This window comes from Lynx canadensis, chromosome B3 (genome assembly GCF_007474595.2).
Source record: "Lynx canadensis isolate LIC74 chromosome B3, mLynCan4.pri.v2, whole genome shotgun sequence".
Lineage (NCBI taxonomy): Eukaryota > Metazoa > Chordata > Mammalia > Carnivora > Felidae > Lynx > Lynx canadensis.
The window spans coordinates 114,672,157-114,692,050 of NC_044308.2; the positions used below are offsets into that span (position 1 = coordinate 114,672,157).

General features: G+C 48.4%; 1 protein-coding gene across 4 annotated transcripts in view; it reads right to left on the bottom strand.

Annotated features, from left to right (window-relative positions):
• Window positions 1-13,316: 13,316 nt before the first annotated feature.
• Window positions 13,317-19,894, bottom strand: part of DCAF5 (DDB1 and CUL4 associated factor 5) — a 108,730-nt gene continuing 102,152 nt past the window's right edge. For all 4 annotated transcript variants that reach the window (XM_030319405.1, XM_030319404.1, XM_030319403.1 and 1 more), the window contains exon 9: window positions 13,317-17,945. In XM_030319405.1, coding sequence (XP_030175265.1) covers window positions 16,176-17,945 — 1,770 coding nt within the window. In that variant the 3' untranslated portion in view covers window positions 13,317-16,175. The remainder of the gene's footprint in view (window positions 17,946-19,894) is intronic.

The window sequence follows — 19,894 nt, forward strand, 5'->3', positions numbered from 1 at the left end:
GGATGGGGGTCACGTGTGGGGCTGCCTAATTTAGATCACGTGGTCAGAGAAGCCCTCCCAGGAGAGGTGACATTTGAATAGATTTGAAAAGGGCAGGGAAGGGGCGCCTGGGTGGCGCAGTCGGTTAAGCGTCCGACTTCAGCCAGGTCACGATCTCGCGGTCTGTGAGTTCGAGCCCCGCGTCAGGCTCTGGGCTGATGGCTCGGAGCCTGGAGCCTGTTTCCGATTCTGTGTCTCCCTCTCTCTCTGCCCCTCCCCCGTTCATGCTCTGTCTCTCGCTGTCCCAAAAATAAATAAACGTTGAAAAAAAAAAAATTAAAAAAAAAAAAAAAGAAAAGGGCAGGGAAGCAAGCTGGAGGGAGCCAGGCATGGAGCTCTCTGAGAGGGGACTTGGTGTCTCCCAAGGCTGCCTAGAATCTACACTCACAACAGTGGTGGCAGTACAAGTTGTTGGCTGAGCTCAGGTCTGCAGGGAAGGGCCTTCTTTAGGGTGGAGGGTAATGCAAGCTGTACCCTCTAGACTGGCCACTAGACTGATTCTGGTAGCAGGCTGACTGCTTGGGGGAGCGAGTGCTTACTGTCTGGGTAGAGTGGTGCATAGAAAGTCACTTGTCACTTCCCTGGGGTGGCCAATGACACCAGCACCCTAGCTGGGGTCCCAGGAGCCTCCCTGATGTCTACTGGAACAGAGCTTGTTTCACACTATGATACTTGATATATTCATTCATTTATTTGCCTTCTGTCTGTGTCATGAGCTCCATGGGGACAGAAACCCTCAAAAAGCAAGCAGGTGACCCCAGTTTCCATGTTATGAGCAATCTGGCAAGCCCTTTCCCTTTCCCCGCCACCACCCCCCCCAACCCTGTGAGTACCCGGGTATTCCTGGGAGGAAATCAAAGTGGAGGGCCAGATGCCTGGGCACACAGGTGGTTCAGGCTCTGGGAAAATACTTGAGTAGAAGGTGATTCATAACTCTCATCCCACACAGTGAAACTGGAGACTAGACGGTCTATTCCTTTTTCATTTCATTCTCACAACTGCCCTGTATGGGAGACTACACTATTCCCATTTCCCACATAAGAAAGACCCAGCTCAGAGCTTAGATAACTTCCCCAAGGTCACACAGCGAATAGGTTGCAAAGTTGCTTCTCTCCAGGCCCCAGGGTCTTTCTCTCCATGCTCATGCTCGCCCACCAGGATGCTTGGCAGGTTGAGCTTTAGAATGGGCTTCACCGCCATTGGTGTTATTCATAGCAATGGGGTGGGATGGTAAAGTGAGCTCCAATAGGTGTGCTGAGGGGCTGTTGGTTCCTGTTAAACACCAGGAACCCTGGGATAGGAGAGGGGACTTGGGTTAGAGCCTGCTTCATGTGTGGGCAGCCATCTTGCACTAGAAACACTGCTACTCTGAGGATCACTCAAGAGCTGGCCCAAGGCCCCAGACCCAAGGGCAGATCCATTCAAATGGAGGGTGAATCCTGTGACAAAGGGAATCATTAGCCAAGGGCCTCCCTTGGAGCACATGAACTCACAGGGAGAACAGCACACTTAGTGAGCTGTTTAATACAAATATAAAGCACAGGGTGCTGTGGCTGACTCATAGTAGGTGCTCAATCTCTGGTTGCTCTTATTTTAATAAAGACTTAATTTCCTTGTGCAGAAATTGAATTGGAAGTTGAATTTCCTTCTGAGCTGAGACCCAGAGTGCTCTCCAGAGCGGGCTATGGAAGCCAGATGAAATTTGTTCCTAATGGGGGGTTCTGTGGAAGCTCAGTAAGTAGTTCTATCAAATTAGCAGACCCAACAGACACGAGGGAGCAGATTTCTTCCTGAGCCTGGGTCCTGCTATCCCTTGTCCCTTGGAAATCAGATTATAAGGAGGGCAGGGCCAGGGAGGAAACCGAACTAACACAATTACCAGCCCTGGCTTGTCCACTTCAGCCTGGGAATAGGGCAGGGAGGAGGGGAAAGCAGAGGAGAGGCAGAGCCTCTCTCAGGAAGTTGCAAATTCAAGAAAGTAGGCAGGATGAGCCTGTTTCTGCTGCAGGGCCCCCGTCTTCACCATCCTGTCCTGGGATTAGTTGTGTCATCTCCATGCTGTTCCCATGCAATGCCAATAACAGAAGCCTCTGTCTTCCCCTGGAGATCAGTGTAGTAATTCCTTTTATAGCTGCAATGTCATCTAGCCTTGGCTTGAATCTCCCTCGTGATGGGGCATTTGTTACCCATCAAGCCCTTCTGTTCCATTATTGATTCATAAGCAGCCTACTATTGGGGCACCTGGGTGGCTCAGCCGGTTAAGCGTCCGACTTTGGCTCAGGTCATGATCTCACGGTTTGTGGGTTTGAGTCCCGTGTCAGGCTCTGTGCTGACAGCCTAGAGCCTGCAGCCTGCTTCAGATTCTGTGTCTCCCTCTCTCTCTGCCCCTCCCCCATTTGTGCTCTGTCTTTCTCTGTCTCTGAAAGATGGATAAATATTAAAACAAAAAACAAAATAAAATTTTTTAAGCTGCCTACTATAGGCAAGACCACTGATATCTTGGTCTTAGGTTTGCCACAAACTAGATATAGAAACTTTGGCCCCAATTTCCCCATCTATAAATGAAATATGTGGCCCTGTGGTAAGCACTGTGTTCATGTTCTCCATGTCCTTCTACCCTCTCCCATTGTGAGGCAAGTTGTGATTTTCTAGGTGGACTTTGACTTATCAAAGCATGTCAGCCCAGCACATCTTGTCATCACAGCCTTAGGAGTTGTCATAGGCATTGCCCTAGAAATGGTGGTCCAAAGAGAGAAACTGAGGCTTACAGAGGTAGTATTTAAGGTCACACAACTGGGGCGCCTGACTGGTTCAGTCAGTGGAACGTGTGACTCTTGATCTCGGGGTTGTAGTTTCAGGCCCCACATTGGATGTAGAGATTACTTTAAAAAAATAAAATCTTGAAAAAAAATAATAAAGTCACACAACTAATGCTGGCAAAGCCAAAAAGGAAACACATGTCTTCTTAGAGTCACACTGTTGACTAATGATAAACTTATGGTTGGTTAACAGAACACATAAGGTCCTGAATACGTCCCTTCCAACTTCCATTCTGAGAAAACCCTCCATTGCAGTCTGGCTGCGAACCACGTTAGGCAGTGGAGGAAGGGGTCTATGTATAGCTAGTCCATCCTTCCCTGGAACCAGCTTTGAGTCAGTTCCAGGGAGCCCTTGGCCAGTGCTGGGTTTTCAAGCTGGAAGGCCAGAGACACCATTTGAGGTCAGTGGCCCATGGGCAGGGTTAAGGTAGGTGAACCTCACCCAATTCCAGTATGAAACCAGAAGCACAAAGAGGAAGAGCCCAAGGGCAACCATGTGAGCATACTCTCCCCCTTCTGTCTCTCTTCTTAAATATCTTTATTGAGGTACAATTCACATACCATGAAACACCCATTTAAAGTGTACAATGGTTTTTAGTATATTACTGAGTTGTACCATCACTACAATCTAAGTTTAGAACATTTCATTATGGGGGCCCCTGTGGGGAGCAGTCAGTGAAGGGTCCAACTCTTGATTGTGGCTCAGGTCATGATCTCACAGTTCGTGAGTTCCAGTCCCACACTGGGCTCTGTGCTGATGGTGCGGAGCCTGCTTGGGATTCTCTCTCTTTCCTTCTCTCTGTGCCCTCCCCACTTGTGCTCTGTCTCTCTCAAAATAAGTAAATAAACTTAAAAAATGTTAAAAAAAAAAAAAGAACATTTTCATCACTGCTGGCCCCAGGTAACCTTTATCTACTTTGTTTCTTTAGATTTGTCTATTCCTGATATCTCATAGAAATGGAATACGCAGGATGTGTGGTCTTTTGTGACTGGCTTCTTCCCCTTAGCATGATGGTCCTCAAAAGTCATCCAGGTTGTAGCCTGTGTCAGCACTTCATTCCTGTTTATGGCCAAATAATACTGCATTGTACAGATATACCACATTTTATTCGTCCATTCACCAGTTGGTGGACATTTGGGTTGTTTCCACTTTCTGAGGGCTGTGCATAATTCTTCTATGAACATTCACCAACATGTTTTTGTGCGGCCCTCTCTTCTCTTGGTTTATTTATGCACTCATGTCATTCTCCTTCCTCCACAGGTTATAGTTCCAGTGTATGTGATATGTGTCTTTTGTTTTATGCGTTTATGATAAAAGTGCCTCTTGGGTGCGTGCATTTTTCATTTGCCTACATGGTATAGTGTTATGGTTCTTCTGTTTTCCTTTCCTCACTCAGCATTGTGTTTTGAGGATCCATCTATGTTGCCACGAGTAGTACATCTGATCCATTACTGCCAACTCTGTGTGGCCCTCAGGGGCGGGCTGCCACATTTTGCACACCTCTTCCCACAGGGACAAATACTTCCGTGGCACCACACACAAACCCACAATGGACATCCTGGTACACGTCGCCTTCAGGAGCTTGGTGAGAATGTCTAGAATATATGTCCAGGAACGGATTGTTGGGACACAGAATATGTACATACTTACTTTGAGTAGTGCCGGCGGGCAACAAGATTGGGGACACGAGGAGGAGACGGAATTGTTTTCATCCACTTTTCCCACAGAGAAATAAGAACCAAGACATACATTTGCCATCCAGCCTCACAAAGCCACAGGACACCAGTACTGAGATGCACCATGCCTGCTGAAGGATAGAGATAGAATTTTATTTCTCGTATCTTTTTATTTCTTGTCTCATACTTCGCTAAGTTTCTTTTTTTTTTTTAATTTTTTTTTTCAACGTTTATTTATTTTTGGGACAGAGAGAGACAGAGCATGAACGGGGGAGGGGCAGAGAGAGAGGGAGACACAGAATCGGAAACAGGCTCCAGGCTCTGAGCCATCAGCCCAGAGCCCGACGCGGGGCTCGAACTCACGGAGCGCGAGATCGTGACCTGGCTGAAGTCGGACGCTTAACCGACTGCGCCACCCAGGCGCCCCAACTTCGCTAAGTTTCTAACTTAACACCGACTCCACTTAAATATTCTGGTCTCATAAAGTAGGGTTGTTCTTTACCCCTTGTGGATTAAAATTCCGAAGGAAACCTACCGTTCTAAAAACTTTGCATTGTTCTTGGGGTACAAAGATCTTTGACCGTATAAAGATGATTTTCTCATTTTGTAACTGGGAAGGTATCTGACTCCTGAAACCCTGGCCAGCACTCAGGAGTGCCAAGGAACGGCAAGGAAAGGGAGGGTTCAGATGACCCACTGGGAATTTCTAGTTCTGATTTCAGTGACTTCTGAGAGAGAGATTAAAATCCTTATGGATAGCGGAACATGAGAAATTTCTTCCACGGGCAAGTGCCTACATTTGAAGATGATCAGCCATCCCCACAAAGCTCGGGATGAACAGATCACGGACAGTCTACTGAAGAGGAGTGGTTTCTGGGTAAAGTATTCACTCAGAGCCTACCTTACGCGCCTACACCCAAGGGTGCCTCTTTCTACACAGCAGAAGGGCGTCATCAGAAGCCTTTTGCAAAGAATCCATTTGTATGTAATGTGAATCCCTTTGTCCTCATTTTGGTTTCCTACATTTGGATTTCTTGTGAACGGGCTTTTCTGAAAGTGAAGGCCATACTCCTGCTGGACAGACCGAAGGTCTCTGGCCAGTCCCCACGAGCCCCTGGGAAGGCCCTGCAGGGAGCTGGGAGGGGACCCAATGGCTGCACTTCCTGCTTCCTCGGCCTGGCACTCTGCTACTTCTTTTGCCTCACCAGCTGGTGGTTTTCAAATTCTACCTCTGTGGAGCAGCTTCTGTGGCTGGCCTTACTTGGAAGTATTTAGGACAAAAAGAGAACCCAGCATTTCGCGACGCCGAGCTTCATTTCCAGTGTTGCGTCTCACAAATGCTGACAGGGAATAGACAGGAGGAGAGGACATCTTTGGAGAAGTCACCAGGACTCCCTACTTCCCCTCGTCCTGAACATTCTGTTTAACACCAGCATCGTGGACACGGGGCCAAAAGGTCGGCAGGTCACCGGACCTGAAAGAAGACATGATTAGGAGGACAGGCCTCCTTCCTTATCCAAAGCCTCCTGCATGCTGGACGTTGTGTGAGGTGCTTTCCATGTACTTTCACTAACCCACACAACAAATAGCACCACAAGGGAAGACTCTGCTCAACTTTGTGTATGAAGAAATTGAGGTTCAAAAGCGTTAAGTGACCTGGCCCATGTCACAAGGCAAAGTTTACCTAAGTCTCTCTAGCCTTGGTTTGTACTTCCCCAGGCTAGTTTGGACCCCCACTTTCCACCCCACCCAGGGCCCTCATTTCTCCCTGACTCACTACTTCTGCTATTCTAAGGTGACTGGGCTCTGACTCAGAGCATTAGGGAAGGAGGTTTCTTGGCACCAGGAGAGGGGACACAGGGCTCAGGAGACAGTTTACAGATGGAATAAGCTTGTTAGTTCCCTCTCTGCTGGAACTGAGGGGAAGCAGCAGCTGGAGAGAAATGCCCAGAAGTGGGTAGGAAAGAGCAAAGGAGGGACTGGGCACGACAAAGCAGGGTCGACGCAGAAGCTGTTTCTCAGTCCAGCTCTCAAAGAGGTGGACCCCACGGCCCCTCAAAGAGGGCCCCACAGTGTGCCCTTGAGAGAGGTAGATTGAACAGCAGAAGCAGCCTGGGGAACTGGGCAGCTAAGCCACTCTGAGGGCTTAAAGTCACACTAGGGACTGAGAGGAAGAAAGTCCCTGTGACTGTGGGGCTCAGCAGGTGTCACAGATTTGCGCTGGCCTCAGGTTTTCCCTCCACATCCCCTACTTCCCCCCACCCACTATGCAGGCTCCCAAGCCTGGCTGGTCATGGGGCTGGCGGCCCTGTCAGAAAAGGGGAAAGGAAGGAAGACTGGGTAGGGGAACGTGCAGAGCTCTGGGGACAGAACCCATGGTATACTCAGCATGGGGGCAGGGAGAGAATAGAGGAGGAGAGCCGTGGAGCTCAAATGCCTCCCTTTCTGGACTGGGCGTTCCACCTGATGGAGCTTGCGGGGCTGTGGTGTATGGCTGAGCAGGTACACGGCTGTGTGTCCCACAGTTCCAGGAGGTGCCAGCCACGCAGACCACAGTGAAGGGCAGCCCTCAGGGATAGGCACGCCACAGGCTGCAGAAGCCTAGGGATAGTCTTGCCCTCGGGTGCCTGGAGGTAATCTTGAGGCTTCCCATCATTCCAAATCTTAAAGGTGGGAACCTTGGAGCTTGAGCACCATCCAGGAATTGAAGAGGCCATCGCCTATTGTGAGGTCAGGTGATCCTGGCTAGGGCCTGGCCAGCCTTCCTTTTTTTTTTTTTTTTTTTTTTTTTTTTTTTTTTAAGATTTTAAGTAATCTCTACACCCAGCGTGGGGCTTGAAACTCACAACTCCGGGGCGCCTGGGTGGCTCAGTCGGTTAAGCGGCCGACTTTGGCTCAGGTCATGATCTCGCGGTCCGTGAGTTCGAGCCCCGAGTCGGGCTCTGTGCTGACAGCTCAGAGCCTGGAGCCTGTTTCAGATTCTGTGTCTCCCTCTCTCTCTGCCCCTCCCCTGTTCATGCTCTGTCTCTCTCTGTCTCAAAAATAAATAAACGTTAAAAAAAAAATTAAAAAAAAAAAAGAAACTCACAACTCCGAGATCAAGAGTTGCCTTCTCTACAGACGGAGCCAGGCAGGTGCCCCAAAGATCCCCTTCCTGACTGCCAAGGCCTTGTCCCTCGCCCCACAGGCGCCAAAGGCTGATATGGCAGTCTTTGATCTATCACTGCATCAGCAATCACAGGAGCCAATTTCAATTCAATTAAAACAAAATCTAAATGATCTCACTGTACACAAATAAGCTGATCACCTTGAATGATGCCAGAGCTTGGCCTTACAGGCCTGCTACTCCAATCACTCAAGTCTGTATCAGAAGTGTGACTTCTTTCCAAAGGAGACCCCCAGGCCTCACCTTGGTCCTCTGCCTTTTCATGTTCCTGTCCCTCCTCCTGGCTCCCCCTTGCCCCTGTTGTCCAGTGCACCAGCATCAGGATCAGCCCAGCCAACCCTCCTCTTCCCTTTCTACCGACTGGAATCCAAGAACTTGCTTTTTACCAAAAGAGGTAAAAGCAGTGTAGATGTTCAGGCAGGGGGTCCAAACCCCACGCCTCAGGGACGTCTCAAGCACACCTGCTGGTCTGAGGAGGAAGGAAGGTTGCTGACTGGACCTCAAATCGGGAGGAGAGAGAAGTCAGTGGGTCGGATGGAGCTGCTGACTGGACTCAACTGGCCTCACAAGGAATACCCTGATTCAACAGGAGCCCATGCCTGGGACATCCTCATGGGTCTCCCCACGGAAGCACAAGCTGGGGGAGCTGCAGGATTTGGACACTGGCCTGAGCAGAAGGACACGCTTGCCCTCGTGCCACCCCTTGCCCCACAGTCGGACAGACTTGGGATGAGGCCGAGTCTCCAGCAGCTGTTCTGGCCTTCCCCAGGAAGGCCAAGCCTGACAGCTCCTGCCCAGGAAATTCCAGTCCAGGCAGCTGCTTGAGGAACAAAATGCAGGAGTTCCCTTTGGGCAGGAGAGTTTAAAACTGGAATAAAGATAAAGGGATCAGAGCTGTAAGCTGCTTCTCCCAGCTTGTTTTCAAAGAAAAAAATCTCACCAGAACCCAACAGCTAAGAAGAACACAGTGATTTGAACCCGTCTTCCTGGGCCTGCAGCTGGGCAGATACCATTTAAAATTTGTTCCATCCTCTTCGGTCCTGGCATGCTAACAACTCGAAACGGTCTGCTTCCATTCTTCAGTCCCTGCATACCTCAAACCTCAGCTGCTACCTTCTGGTCCCTTTTATCTTTTTTTCCGGTCACCCAGCCTGTTTGCTGCTCGTCTCTGAAAGTCTTCCAAGGGATTTATCGACATCTCCAGGGGCTGAAACATCAGGAAGGCATTCATAATACAGGAGGGGTCAGAGTTGCTGAACAGTGCAAGGACAGGTCACGTTAGTCTAAGGGACTGTGTGTCGATTTTCTGGGTGGTGAGTGTGGTCCAAGCTAGGCTGACCTGGTTTTTCCTTTGCACAAGGCTCTTCTCTCTTCACCCTGCCTCCTTGCCAGCCATTTTCAATCCCTGCTGCTGCTGCAGACTATAATCGGAGCCTGGAGTCACGCTGGGTGAGGGTGAGGAGATCAAGGTGAGCTCCTCTGCCCAAACAAAAACCCACATTAGGAGCAAGATGTGAGGAGAGTACTAGCCTCAGAGACCAGGCCAAGCCATTTTACCCCTAACATGAGGGGATTGAAACGGATGATGTAGCTGACCACCCCCCACCTCTTTCAGGATCAGGTCAAAATGCTAATTTGGGCCCAAATACTTCCGATGTCCTCCCAGTCTCCCCAGCCCTTGCTCTGGCTTCTCTTCTGGCAAACGTGTTCCATTTGAAAAGCTTTTTCCCCCCAAGTATAATTCCACTGCCTCTTTCCACCAGCAATTCAAAACCCTCCTGTCTCATGTTTCTCTGCCTGTCCTCTCCAAGTGCCATGCACTTGCTCTTAGATCTCTATTCCAGATCTGCCCTGAGGGGTGGGTGGGCTGGGACTGAACTCTGACCCTTTTGCCCCCTGGCCTAATCAGACCACTGTTGGTTTTGCTATGGCTTAGCTTCTTCTTGAATCAGATGTTATAGAATATTACACACACACACACACACACACACACACACGCACGCACGAAACAGTCTTGCTTGGAAAACTCTGATCAAAACTTTTCCTTGGCACAAACACAGAGCATTTCCATGGCTTGTCACTTTCCTGATCTTCTGGGGCTGGTCTAAAGCCAGATTGGGGAATTTCAGCTCTGAAGGCCAGAGAGAAGTTTGCTGTCCCAGCCCCTGAGGTCTGGGTCATCTCCAGCACCACCATTCTAAGACTACAGTTTAATGAAATCTGCCACTCCTTCCCTGCCTCCTGCAGACTTGCTGTCCTAAGCAAGGAAATGTGAGGCCCCAGCCAGACCTGCCCTTTTTCTTAAGCTCTCAGCTCACAGCCTTTAGATAGCTGGCTTCCTAAATTGCAGGTGATGTCCAAGGCCCTAGACTCTGCTTTAGGCAGGTCCACTATAACGGGGATAATGTATTCTTTTCCTATGGCTTCAGATTAAGGTTTGCTAATAAACAGTAAATTCTTTCTCTGAGGGAGAACTTACTTTCCATATTCCTTGGCATACCTCATTCAAAAAAAGCCTTCTAGGTGGCATACACGTTATTAACAATAAGCAATGAAAGAGGATGTGTTAATGATAGCAACCATTTTAGTGCTTTGTATATATCTGGCACTGTCCTATATATATATATATATATATATATATATATATATATATATATATATATTTATGTGTGTGTGTGTGTGTGTGTGTGTGTGTGTGTGTGTGTGTTTATTTTTGAGAGAGACAGTGTGAGCAGGCGAGGGGCAGAGAGAGAGGGAGACAGAAAATCCAGAGCAGGCTCCAGGCTCTGAGCTGTCAGCACAGAGCTCAACATGGGGCTCAAACTTGCGAACCGCGAGATCATGACCTGAGCCGAAGTTGGACGGTTAACCGACTGAACCACCCAGGCACCCCCTAAGCTAGATTTATATCTATGCTCATTTAACCCTCTTACAATGTGCTGAAATAGCCACTCTCTCCCCTTTTACAGATGAGGAGCTTCAGGCTCTGAGCAGTTGTATACTTGCCAAAGATCCTGCTCACCAATTGGTTCTGGTAGACACTATAGGGATGCCTTAGGAAGGAGAACTCCACAGAACGGGATCTAGAGGGCCCATGGAATTGAAGGAACCCAATTTTAGAGCTGAGAGGGATCTATATTTCAGTTTCCAAGAGTTTGTGTGACTTGCCTAAGCCTCATGCAGCTACTCCACTTAAGAAGTAGTATAGGGGGCGCCTGGGTGGCTCAGTCGGTTAAGCGGCCGACTTTGGCTCAGGTCATGATCTCGCCGTCCGTGAGTTCGAGCCCCGCGTCGGGCTCTGTGCTGACAGGTCAGAGCCTGGAGCCTGTTTCAGATTCTGTGTCTCCCTCTCTCTCTGCCCCTCCCCTGTTCATGCTCTGTCTCTCTGTCTCAAAAATCAATAAATGTTAAAAAAAAAAAAAAAGAACTAGTATAGAATCCACTTATTTTGCTAGTTCAATGCCATTTCCAGCTGAGTCACAGGTCTCTCTTAGGAGGAAAAGAAAAGAAGTAAGGTTTAGCAATTTAAGGTTGGGTCTTAGAGAGACTAGAAATGTTAGAAAACATTGACATGAAAAGAAAGTAAGAAATGGTGGTGGGGGTAGGCCTCAAATATCATCACTAACCAGTCTAGAAGTGGTCAAGGGGATGTTTGTTACCCTATAAAAACCTATGCAATCTCCAGTAGCCACACACTCATCTGGTGTTTGGGCATGCTTAAGTGTGTTGGTGTTCAGGTCATTATACGATCATTATTTCATGGAATGAATGCATTCTTGCAAAGAGAATTTCTCCCAAACCAATCCTGCATGTTTATGGACTTCCATTATATTCTTATTTATTTTTTAACATTTTTAAGTAATCTTTTACGCCCTACGTGGGGCCCAAACTGATGACCCTAATATGGAGTCACACGCTCCACCAACTGAGCCAGCAGGGCTCCCCTTGACTTCCATTCGAAATGAAGCAATTTACTTGGGGATTCTGGGGAATCTTGATAACCAAGTGTTTTAGAGGCCAGTCCGTGACATGTTCAGTGCTAGTTCTGTGGATCTGGAAAGCTGCTGAACTCACCTAGCATTCATTTCTTCCCTTGCAGTCTTCCCTCAACCACAAAAACGTCTCTCATGCCTAAGGATCCTGGGTTGGCACCCAGATATCTTGGTGGTTTATTGCCTTTCTCCAGCCTTGGTGGGGGTACTAACAAAGCCAGCTAGAAAGAGACTTGGAAGCTAGCATTCTATACTTCAACTGGAACATTCCATTAGCTCATGGCTTTGGGTTCCAGAAAGGAGCTTGTTTCCCAACTTCAGTAATTTGAAATACTAGATATCCCATTTCCTTACAATGGGACTGTCTTGTCAACAAGCCCCAAAGGACCCTTCTGCACAGCTCAAGGTAACCCCGTTGAGGGGGTGGAGTGGCGCAACCCTGCAGCTGGTCTCTTGCCATGTCATTGCTGGCCCCAGGGAAGTTCATCTTTGTCTCTGAGCCTCCGTTCTTTTTTTTTTTTTTTTTTAAAATGCTTATTTATTTTTGAGAGAGACAGAAAGAGTGTGAGTGGGGGAGGGGTAGAGAGAGGGAGACACAGAATCCGAAGCAGGCTCCAGGCTCTGAGCTGTTAAGATAGAGCCTGACGTGGGGCTCTAACTCTTGAACTGCCACATCATGACCTGAGCCGAAGTCAGACTCTTAACAGACTGAGCCACCCAGGCGTCCCTCTCAGCCTCCAGTTCTGAGAGCCATCTTACCACCTTTGCACTAAGAGTGAATTGCAATTAGTGTGCACATGGTTCAGATTTCTTTTTACAGTTTTCTTCTGTTACATGTGAAATAATTCAAAATTACTTCCAAGCCACCTGAATTCATATTCTTTCATTCTGGTATGAGCGCTCAAGCACAAATGAGCACTTAGACTGAAATATCCCACCTGAGAGAACCGCACAGGTTGTCCAAAGCCATTATCTTGCTGCTGTAGGCAAGTCTGGACTCATGGAGCCTCACTTCACCTTAGTGTTTCAACCCTGGCCCACTGCCTTGCTTAGGTCGTAAGAGGTGGATGGCCTTCCTTTAGAAGTGTCTATCTTCCTCACAAGAGTCTTGGTTGGCAAGAATTTTTCAGTTAACTAAAAGCGGCAGCTTTACAGGCAAGATATGGAAGGTCTTTTCTTCTTCTTCTTCTTTTTTTTTAAGGAAAACGCTTGCAAAGCATGCCTGAAACAGGGCAGGAAAAGCAACTTGTTATTTGGAAACATCAAAAACTTTCTTTTGGGGCCGTTCGTAATGTTACTTCACTGCATCACTCCCTCCGTTCCAGCCAATAAAAGGGTTAATTCCAGGATCTCACTATTCTGAGTCCACGCAAGCCTGCTAAAGGAGACCAAGTAGATACCTCCTCCTACCCTACATTTTATTGTCCAGATGTGACCTTTGTCCCATACCTAGAAGTGGCAATGACCATTGGCATGGATGTAGAGTACCACAGTTTTTCTTCTAGTCTTCAGAGTGGCTTTGAATTGAGTTTCAACTAGGCGAGAATTAAAACAGGAAAGAAATGAAGGATCGAGGGTGTCTAAGCAACCAAGTCTTCCCTGGAAGAGAAGAGGAAGCCGTGAGAAGTGAATAATAGGTTTATTTGCATATACACAAGAGAAGAGCTAGCGTTGCTGGGAGTCACAAGAGGAGGGGCTTGTGAGGAGGTAAGGCTTCAGCAGAGGAAGGCACCTTGACAAACAAGGGATTCCTGGCTTAGTAAATCAAGCACAGTTGCAACCTTCTTTTGCCCCAAGCCAACTCATTTACTGCTGTCCTAGAGACACAGGAATTACAAAACCAGGCAGAAAATAAAGTGGAAAGAAACGGTTTTACCTCTCTGGACCAGCCACTTAAAAAATTTATATACAGGATACAGGAAAACAAAACAAAACAAAACAACATAAGAGGCACTTTCAAATAGTTCTTAATCTAATCAGTGCCGTCTGTCCTGCTAGTAAAAATACCATCATGAAAGACTTTGGGGATCAAATGTGCCTCCAAAGTTGGGGCCTCAGTTCACAAGGATTCTGGAAGTGGTTCCTGCCAGGTTTCCAGGCCTACGATCACAAGACAGGAGATTTCTGGAAGTGAGAGTGGAGTGGCTATGGAGATAAGCATTTCTCAGCCTGTTCCAGTGAGTGTCTTGTGGGCTTATCTCCTAGCAAGTGGAATCTGGGGTGCTGGGAAGAGTCTCTCCCAAGGATAGGAGACATCCTTACTAAAAACGATCTTTCTTGAACACTAAAACTGAACCAGAATGAACTTTGACTTCTCTTTGGAGAACTCAAATGAAATTAAGGCTTTTTACATGAAAGACCAAGTTCTGCATTTGGAAACAATAACCACCAAGTGGCTGTTTCCCAAGGGAACTTAACTTCTTTTCCTCTAGGAACAGTGGATTGTCCTAAGAGAAATCAGAAGAGGCTACCTACTTGATTAGGTAAAACAAAAAGATTAGGGAGGCTGACTAGGAAGGGGAAGAGAAACACACACTGAGTGATGATATCTTTTTTTTGTATATAAAGGATTAAAAAATTCCAATTTAATAAATTTTGGAAAAGCAAATGTAAAATGACTTGGGCTTATAAAACCAGAATTTACAATTATCTGTGAATAGTCAAAGACAAATCATAGAACCATTTTCATTACAAATCCAAAGTAATTCTAATAGTTACAGAATCACTTTCCCATTACCCCCCCCCCCAACCGCCCCCGTGAGATTACAGTTGTTAAATTGTAAGCATCTCCACTGCTACTCATAGTCCCTCATCTCCTTCTCCTAAGACAGTGTTTTCATACCCAAGTCACATCACACATACCAGGCACGTCTTGCCTTTCACAAAGCTTAGCCAGATGATATCTCCTTTTGGCTGAGATCAACAACCTTCCTTTTATAAATAATCTTTCTTCCCCCAGCGCCTAAATTCATCCAAGTCTTCATCCTCCACATGGTCCCAGTCCCAGTAGGACGGGCCCTCCTCTAAAAGGAACACTGTATCAGTCACACATTCGGTCCTCTCTACGCCTCTCTACGCGCCCCAAGTGGTCTAGCACATTTGCACCCAAGAAAAGTTACAGTGTGCCTCTTTCCCTCTCTTCCTCATTTCTTGCCACAGTTCTGCTTTTTCATGACATCTGTGCTGACGAGATATCTGGTCATCCCTAGGTCTTCCTGCTTTGTGCAACTATGACCAAGTGACTGTAAGGATGGACCACTGTGATGCTGAAAAATCTCTTGGTCTTTCCCCCTCTCGGTGAAATGCAGTCTCTGCCAGGAGCCAGGAGCCTTAAACCAGAGACTCTTCTCTGCCTCCTAATACACCAACTCAACAGGAATCGGTTATTTAGAGATGCTTACTGCTCTGCAGGATCTAGTCAGAACACCACAGCCTCTGCTAGTTGCAAGCCCGGGGGAAGATGCCAGTTTCCTTCAATTCTGACCAAGCATTTTGGGTTGAATTAAAAGAACATGGCACCACACTCTGCTCTTCACTACACTTCTTCATTAACATACCTATGACATCTGCTTAAATCGTCTGAGCACCAAGCTCTTCAGAGCTGCCTTTTCCCCCTCCCTTCATCACAGAGGGCCAAGGAAGTGCCCGCTGGCCTCAAGAGCTCCTCTTAGGAAGTAGTACCTAACTGGTTAAAGCAGTCCCCCCATAACTAGTTCTAGTTCATGGCCTCCATACAGAGTGTGGCCCAGCACCGCTCAATTTGCCATGGGTGAAGTTGACCAGGAATCTACGTTCTCTGGAATCTGATCTCAAGTGCTAACCTCCCATTAGCATTAAAAACACTTCACTTTTAGTGTGTCCACATTAAATGCTCAATGAAGAAGTGCTACTGAGAGAAAACATGGAAGGAAAGTTTCCTTCAGAAAGGAACCATGTGTTCCTTCCATCATGGAAGGCTTGTTTCCATTCTCCCCTTCATTTTTTCAGCATAAATCCACAACTCATTGGCAGGGCAGTCGGATTCAGCAGGCACTCACCATTAAGACCAGAACACTGACAGCATGTAAACAAGGTGAGATGGCAAAAGATACAGATCCATTGATCCTTCCCGATGGAGAACCAAAAGAAAAGCCTCGGAGACAATGAGCTCACACGTGCCGGTGAACACACACAAGAACAAGTCAAATGTCTCAACAAGGATTTACTTTAACAAAACGCACAGGTACGCGATGCTCAAGTCTTACTAGAAAGGAGTCACTTGGATTTCCCCCCCACCTCTCCTTACACAGCACAAGCCAGTGACCAGCTAAACATTCAGACCCATTATTGAATAGAAGGGAGCAGCATCAGACACAAAATCTCAGGCCCTGGTTTTATGTGCCTTTAATACTTTTTTTCCTTTTCTCTGCGTTCACTAAACAGGATTAAAAATTTTCTTTGTAAAGCTACTTTTCATAGCTTTTTGTTTTCCCTTTGTATTTATCATGTTTTTAATTTCTTCTCTGAGGAGGAATTCTCTGAATCTGTATCTTCCAATTCAATTCGGTGCCTTTTGAGGCCACTGTGGCCGTGAACAGCCCTACTGCTGTCTGTGTCTGGGGGGTCAGTGGGGTCCTCTCTCGTTCCAGCACTGGGGGTCTCACAGGCCATTTCAGACCCACAACAATCTTTGTGTAGGAGCGTCCCTGTCAGGGACAAGTTATCATGGTCAGTGTCCGAATGTCCTGGGGAAGAGCAGGCCACTGCCTCCAGCTCCCCGAAGTTCTGCCCATTGTTGTGGGGATGAGGGGGGCGGGGGTGTAAGCGTCCATTGTTGTGGTTGGCACAGATGGTTTCGGGGCTCCGCTCCTCACTGTCATCAGACTGGGTCCTGGGACAGCTGCCAGACCCACTGCTGAGAGTGGAGCCAGATGCCTTGGGGACAGGAGGAGAGGGCGGCTCCTCAGCCCGGCTGCTTAGGGCCTTGCTCAGGGCCTTTCCATTGAGCTTCTTGGTTTCGAAAGAATGTTCTACAGAGCTACCATTGTTAGTGTCCTGTGAGGTATCTTCTGGCGCCTCTGCCCAAGGGTGGCTGCTGTGCTCATGGCCTGGGCCATTGCTGGGATTTCTAGCAGAAGTCCCTTCTTTAAAAGCATCCTTGCTGCGACCTTCAGGGGGCAGGTCCTGGTTCCTCTGGGCTATGGTCATGCTTAGACAGGCTTCCTTACTGGAAGAAGGGGCTGGGTTATCCTTGTGGCTGGTTCCGGCTCTCCCTTCGTCGGCCTCCCCAGCCACGAGGGAGCTCTCTCCATCTTTGTTATTTGAGTAGGAGATATAGGAGTAGCGGAGCCACTTGTAAGCCTTATAAATTTTTCGTTCAACCGACTCTATGTCGGAGGTTGGCGATGCTCGACTCGGCTGAATCTCCAGGGTGGAAGTGCCCCGCTCAGGGGAGGACGTCGGGGAGGAGGAGAGGTCATCCACTTTGATCTGGGGGTAATCGTAGTTGTCTTCTCCAATGTAGGTGTTGGCGGGCTTGCTCGCAGGGGTGGGCCTCTCTTCCCGGGGTGTCTTCTGTCGGCGCCGCATGGCGTTCCGCTGCCGCGTGGAGGTTCGGCGCTCGTTCAGCTCCTCCTGGTCCTCAGAGCTGCTGGAGCTGCTGGAGCTGCTGGACTCGTCTTCAGGGCTGGGAGACCGCGGCCGGGGGAAGAGATCTGTGTCCAGCTCAACCTCGCAGGCGTTCTCCTCGGAGTCGGACTCGTTGGAGAGGGCCAGGAGGCGTTTGTCCTGGTAGCGCCGCAGGGCAGACAGGCGCTGCTGGCGAGAGGCTGCGTCCTCGCACGTGGGCGGCGGTGGAGGCGACGCCACCGCGTTGGTGGTGGTGACCCGCAGGGGCCCCAGATGGAAGGCGCTGTCGGCATTCTCGTCCACCGTGGGTGGAGGGGAACGGGGCAGCGAGGCTGAGGACTCTGAGTCAGTGTAGCCTGAGCGTTCACTGACCCCAGCGTGCAGCTGGAGTATAGTGCTCTCACTGAGGTCGCTGTCAGAGTCAGAGCTCCAGCCCTCGATCTCTCGGCGCACCAACGAGTCAAAGAAGGCCATCATCCGGGGGTCTTCCTGCACGGACTGGTTGGCATAGTCGTGTGACAGGCCACTCCCACTGTTCAGCACAAGGCTGATGTATTCTTCGTGGGTATAGAGGCAGCGGGAATCATCCTCAATCCGTCCGTCTAGGTCTCCTGTACATCCTGGCTGCTTGTATGGGCTCCAGATCTGCACAGAAGGCAAAAACAAAACCAAGGAGGCCTGATTGGGAGGTACTCTAAAGCTGGTAGTGATAAAGAACACTAAGGCAGAGTTTCTCTGGACCCTCCCCTGCCATTTAGCCAGGATTTGCTAACCAGTTTTAAAAATTTATTCTTTACCAGACCGGATTATGTGGGCCACACATGAAAACCCAGGCTTCTAGAGTCAGATGTTGGAAAAAGCATTGTCTAGGACACGGCATCAGCCTAGTGTCGGGAAAGCGAAGTCCCGTCTCTAGGCGCAGCACAGTGACACGCCATCTCCCCTACAGCGCCCCCTCTCCTTTAGCTTCCTGTGTTAGTAGCTTGGAAATTACAACAACCCCCTTCATAATCTTGAAGGGCAGGGGAAGACTTGAAGATTGGCCAACGTGCTCAAAACTCTCAGAAGACTGAAGCTGTGCATAGGGAGGTGCCACTTTTCCAAAGTGGAAACAGACCCAGCAGTCAGTCCTCCGTGGTAGTTAGTATTTCAGCCTATAACTCCACTTCTCCCCAACTGCAACACTTCTATTTTTAACTAATGGGAATTGCTTGTGGAGCTTGATAAGAATAGCCAACTGCCTACACTGCAGTTCCCTCTTGGACATGCAGGCATCAGTTACCCAGGAAACTGGGTTCTCTTAACCAGGTTGCTGCTGGCCTGCTCCCCAACTCTTCTGTTAGCTACAGGAATGGGCAGGACATACACCCCAAGACCGGAGCCCCACCCTTCAACAGCCTCCACTCTATCACCAGAGATACAGGCTGACAACCAGAGATCTAGGCAGAGCTAGGTAGGACTCAAACTCAGGTGTGCCTGACTGCAAAGGCCCAACTTTACAAGTGGAATAAGTTATGCAAAAATCCAGTTCAAGGTAATTAAGCTGTCACTGCAAATGAGAATGCTTAGCTTCACCTGACTGCCAGACTGGTCCATGGAGCAGCTCACAGAAGCTCAGTTACATCAGCCGGTAGCCATGGCAACTCAGATGAAATTCCAGGCGATTTTCTTGCCTGACAGGCTGGTGTCTATCTTTAGGCACCCAACCCAGAAAACAGGGCTCTTCATTCTCTAACCTGGATCAAGACAATGCCTTTGCTTCCCCAAAGCTATCCAAGGACAAATTCACCTCCTTATGAGCACTTTCCTAAGGCCCAACCCTTCCCATGATTAACTTGTAACTTCTGGGAGGCAGAATCTCTTTGGAGGATCCCCAGTTCAAAAGGGGCTAGAAAAACCTAAATTAGCTCTTTTCACCAATTCTTACTTTAGATTTATTCTTCTTTTGACTTTGTTCCCTGCCCACAACTCCTCAGGCGTTCTCCCGTCTCCGTCTTCATTATGTGACCCAGGGGAGGTTTAAGTAGTGGTTCTCACACCCCAAAGTGCGCAAGAATCACCTGAAGAGTCATAACAGTGTTGACTCCTGAGTCCCACCCTTAGAGATTCTGATTCACTACATCACCACTGGGTACCAGGGCTCTGCATTTCTAACAAGGGGAGACCAACATTTAAGAAACACTAGTATACGGTTAGAAAACAGTGGAGGGGCACATGTGTGGCTCAGTCTGTTAAGCATCTGACTCTTGATTTCGGCTCAGGTCATGATCTCATGGTTCATGAGTTTGAGCTCTACATCGGGCTCTGTTGCTGACAGGGCAGAGCCTACTTGGGATTCTCTCTCCCCCTCTCTCTCTGCGCCACCCCCACTCTCTCTCTCAAAAATAAATATAGAAAAAAAATTTATTTTTGAGAGAGCACAAATGGGGGGGGCAGAGAGAGGGGGACAGAGGATGCAAAGCAGGCTCCATGCTGACAGCAGCGAGCCTGATGTGGGGCTCAAACTCACAAACCGTGAGATCATGACTTGAGCTGAAGTCAGACGCTCACCTGACTGAGCCATGCAGGCACCCCCCAAAAAAAACTTAAAAAAA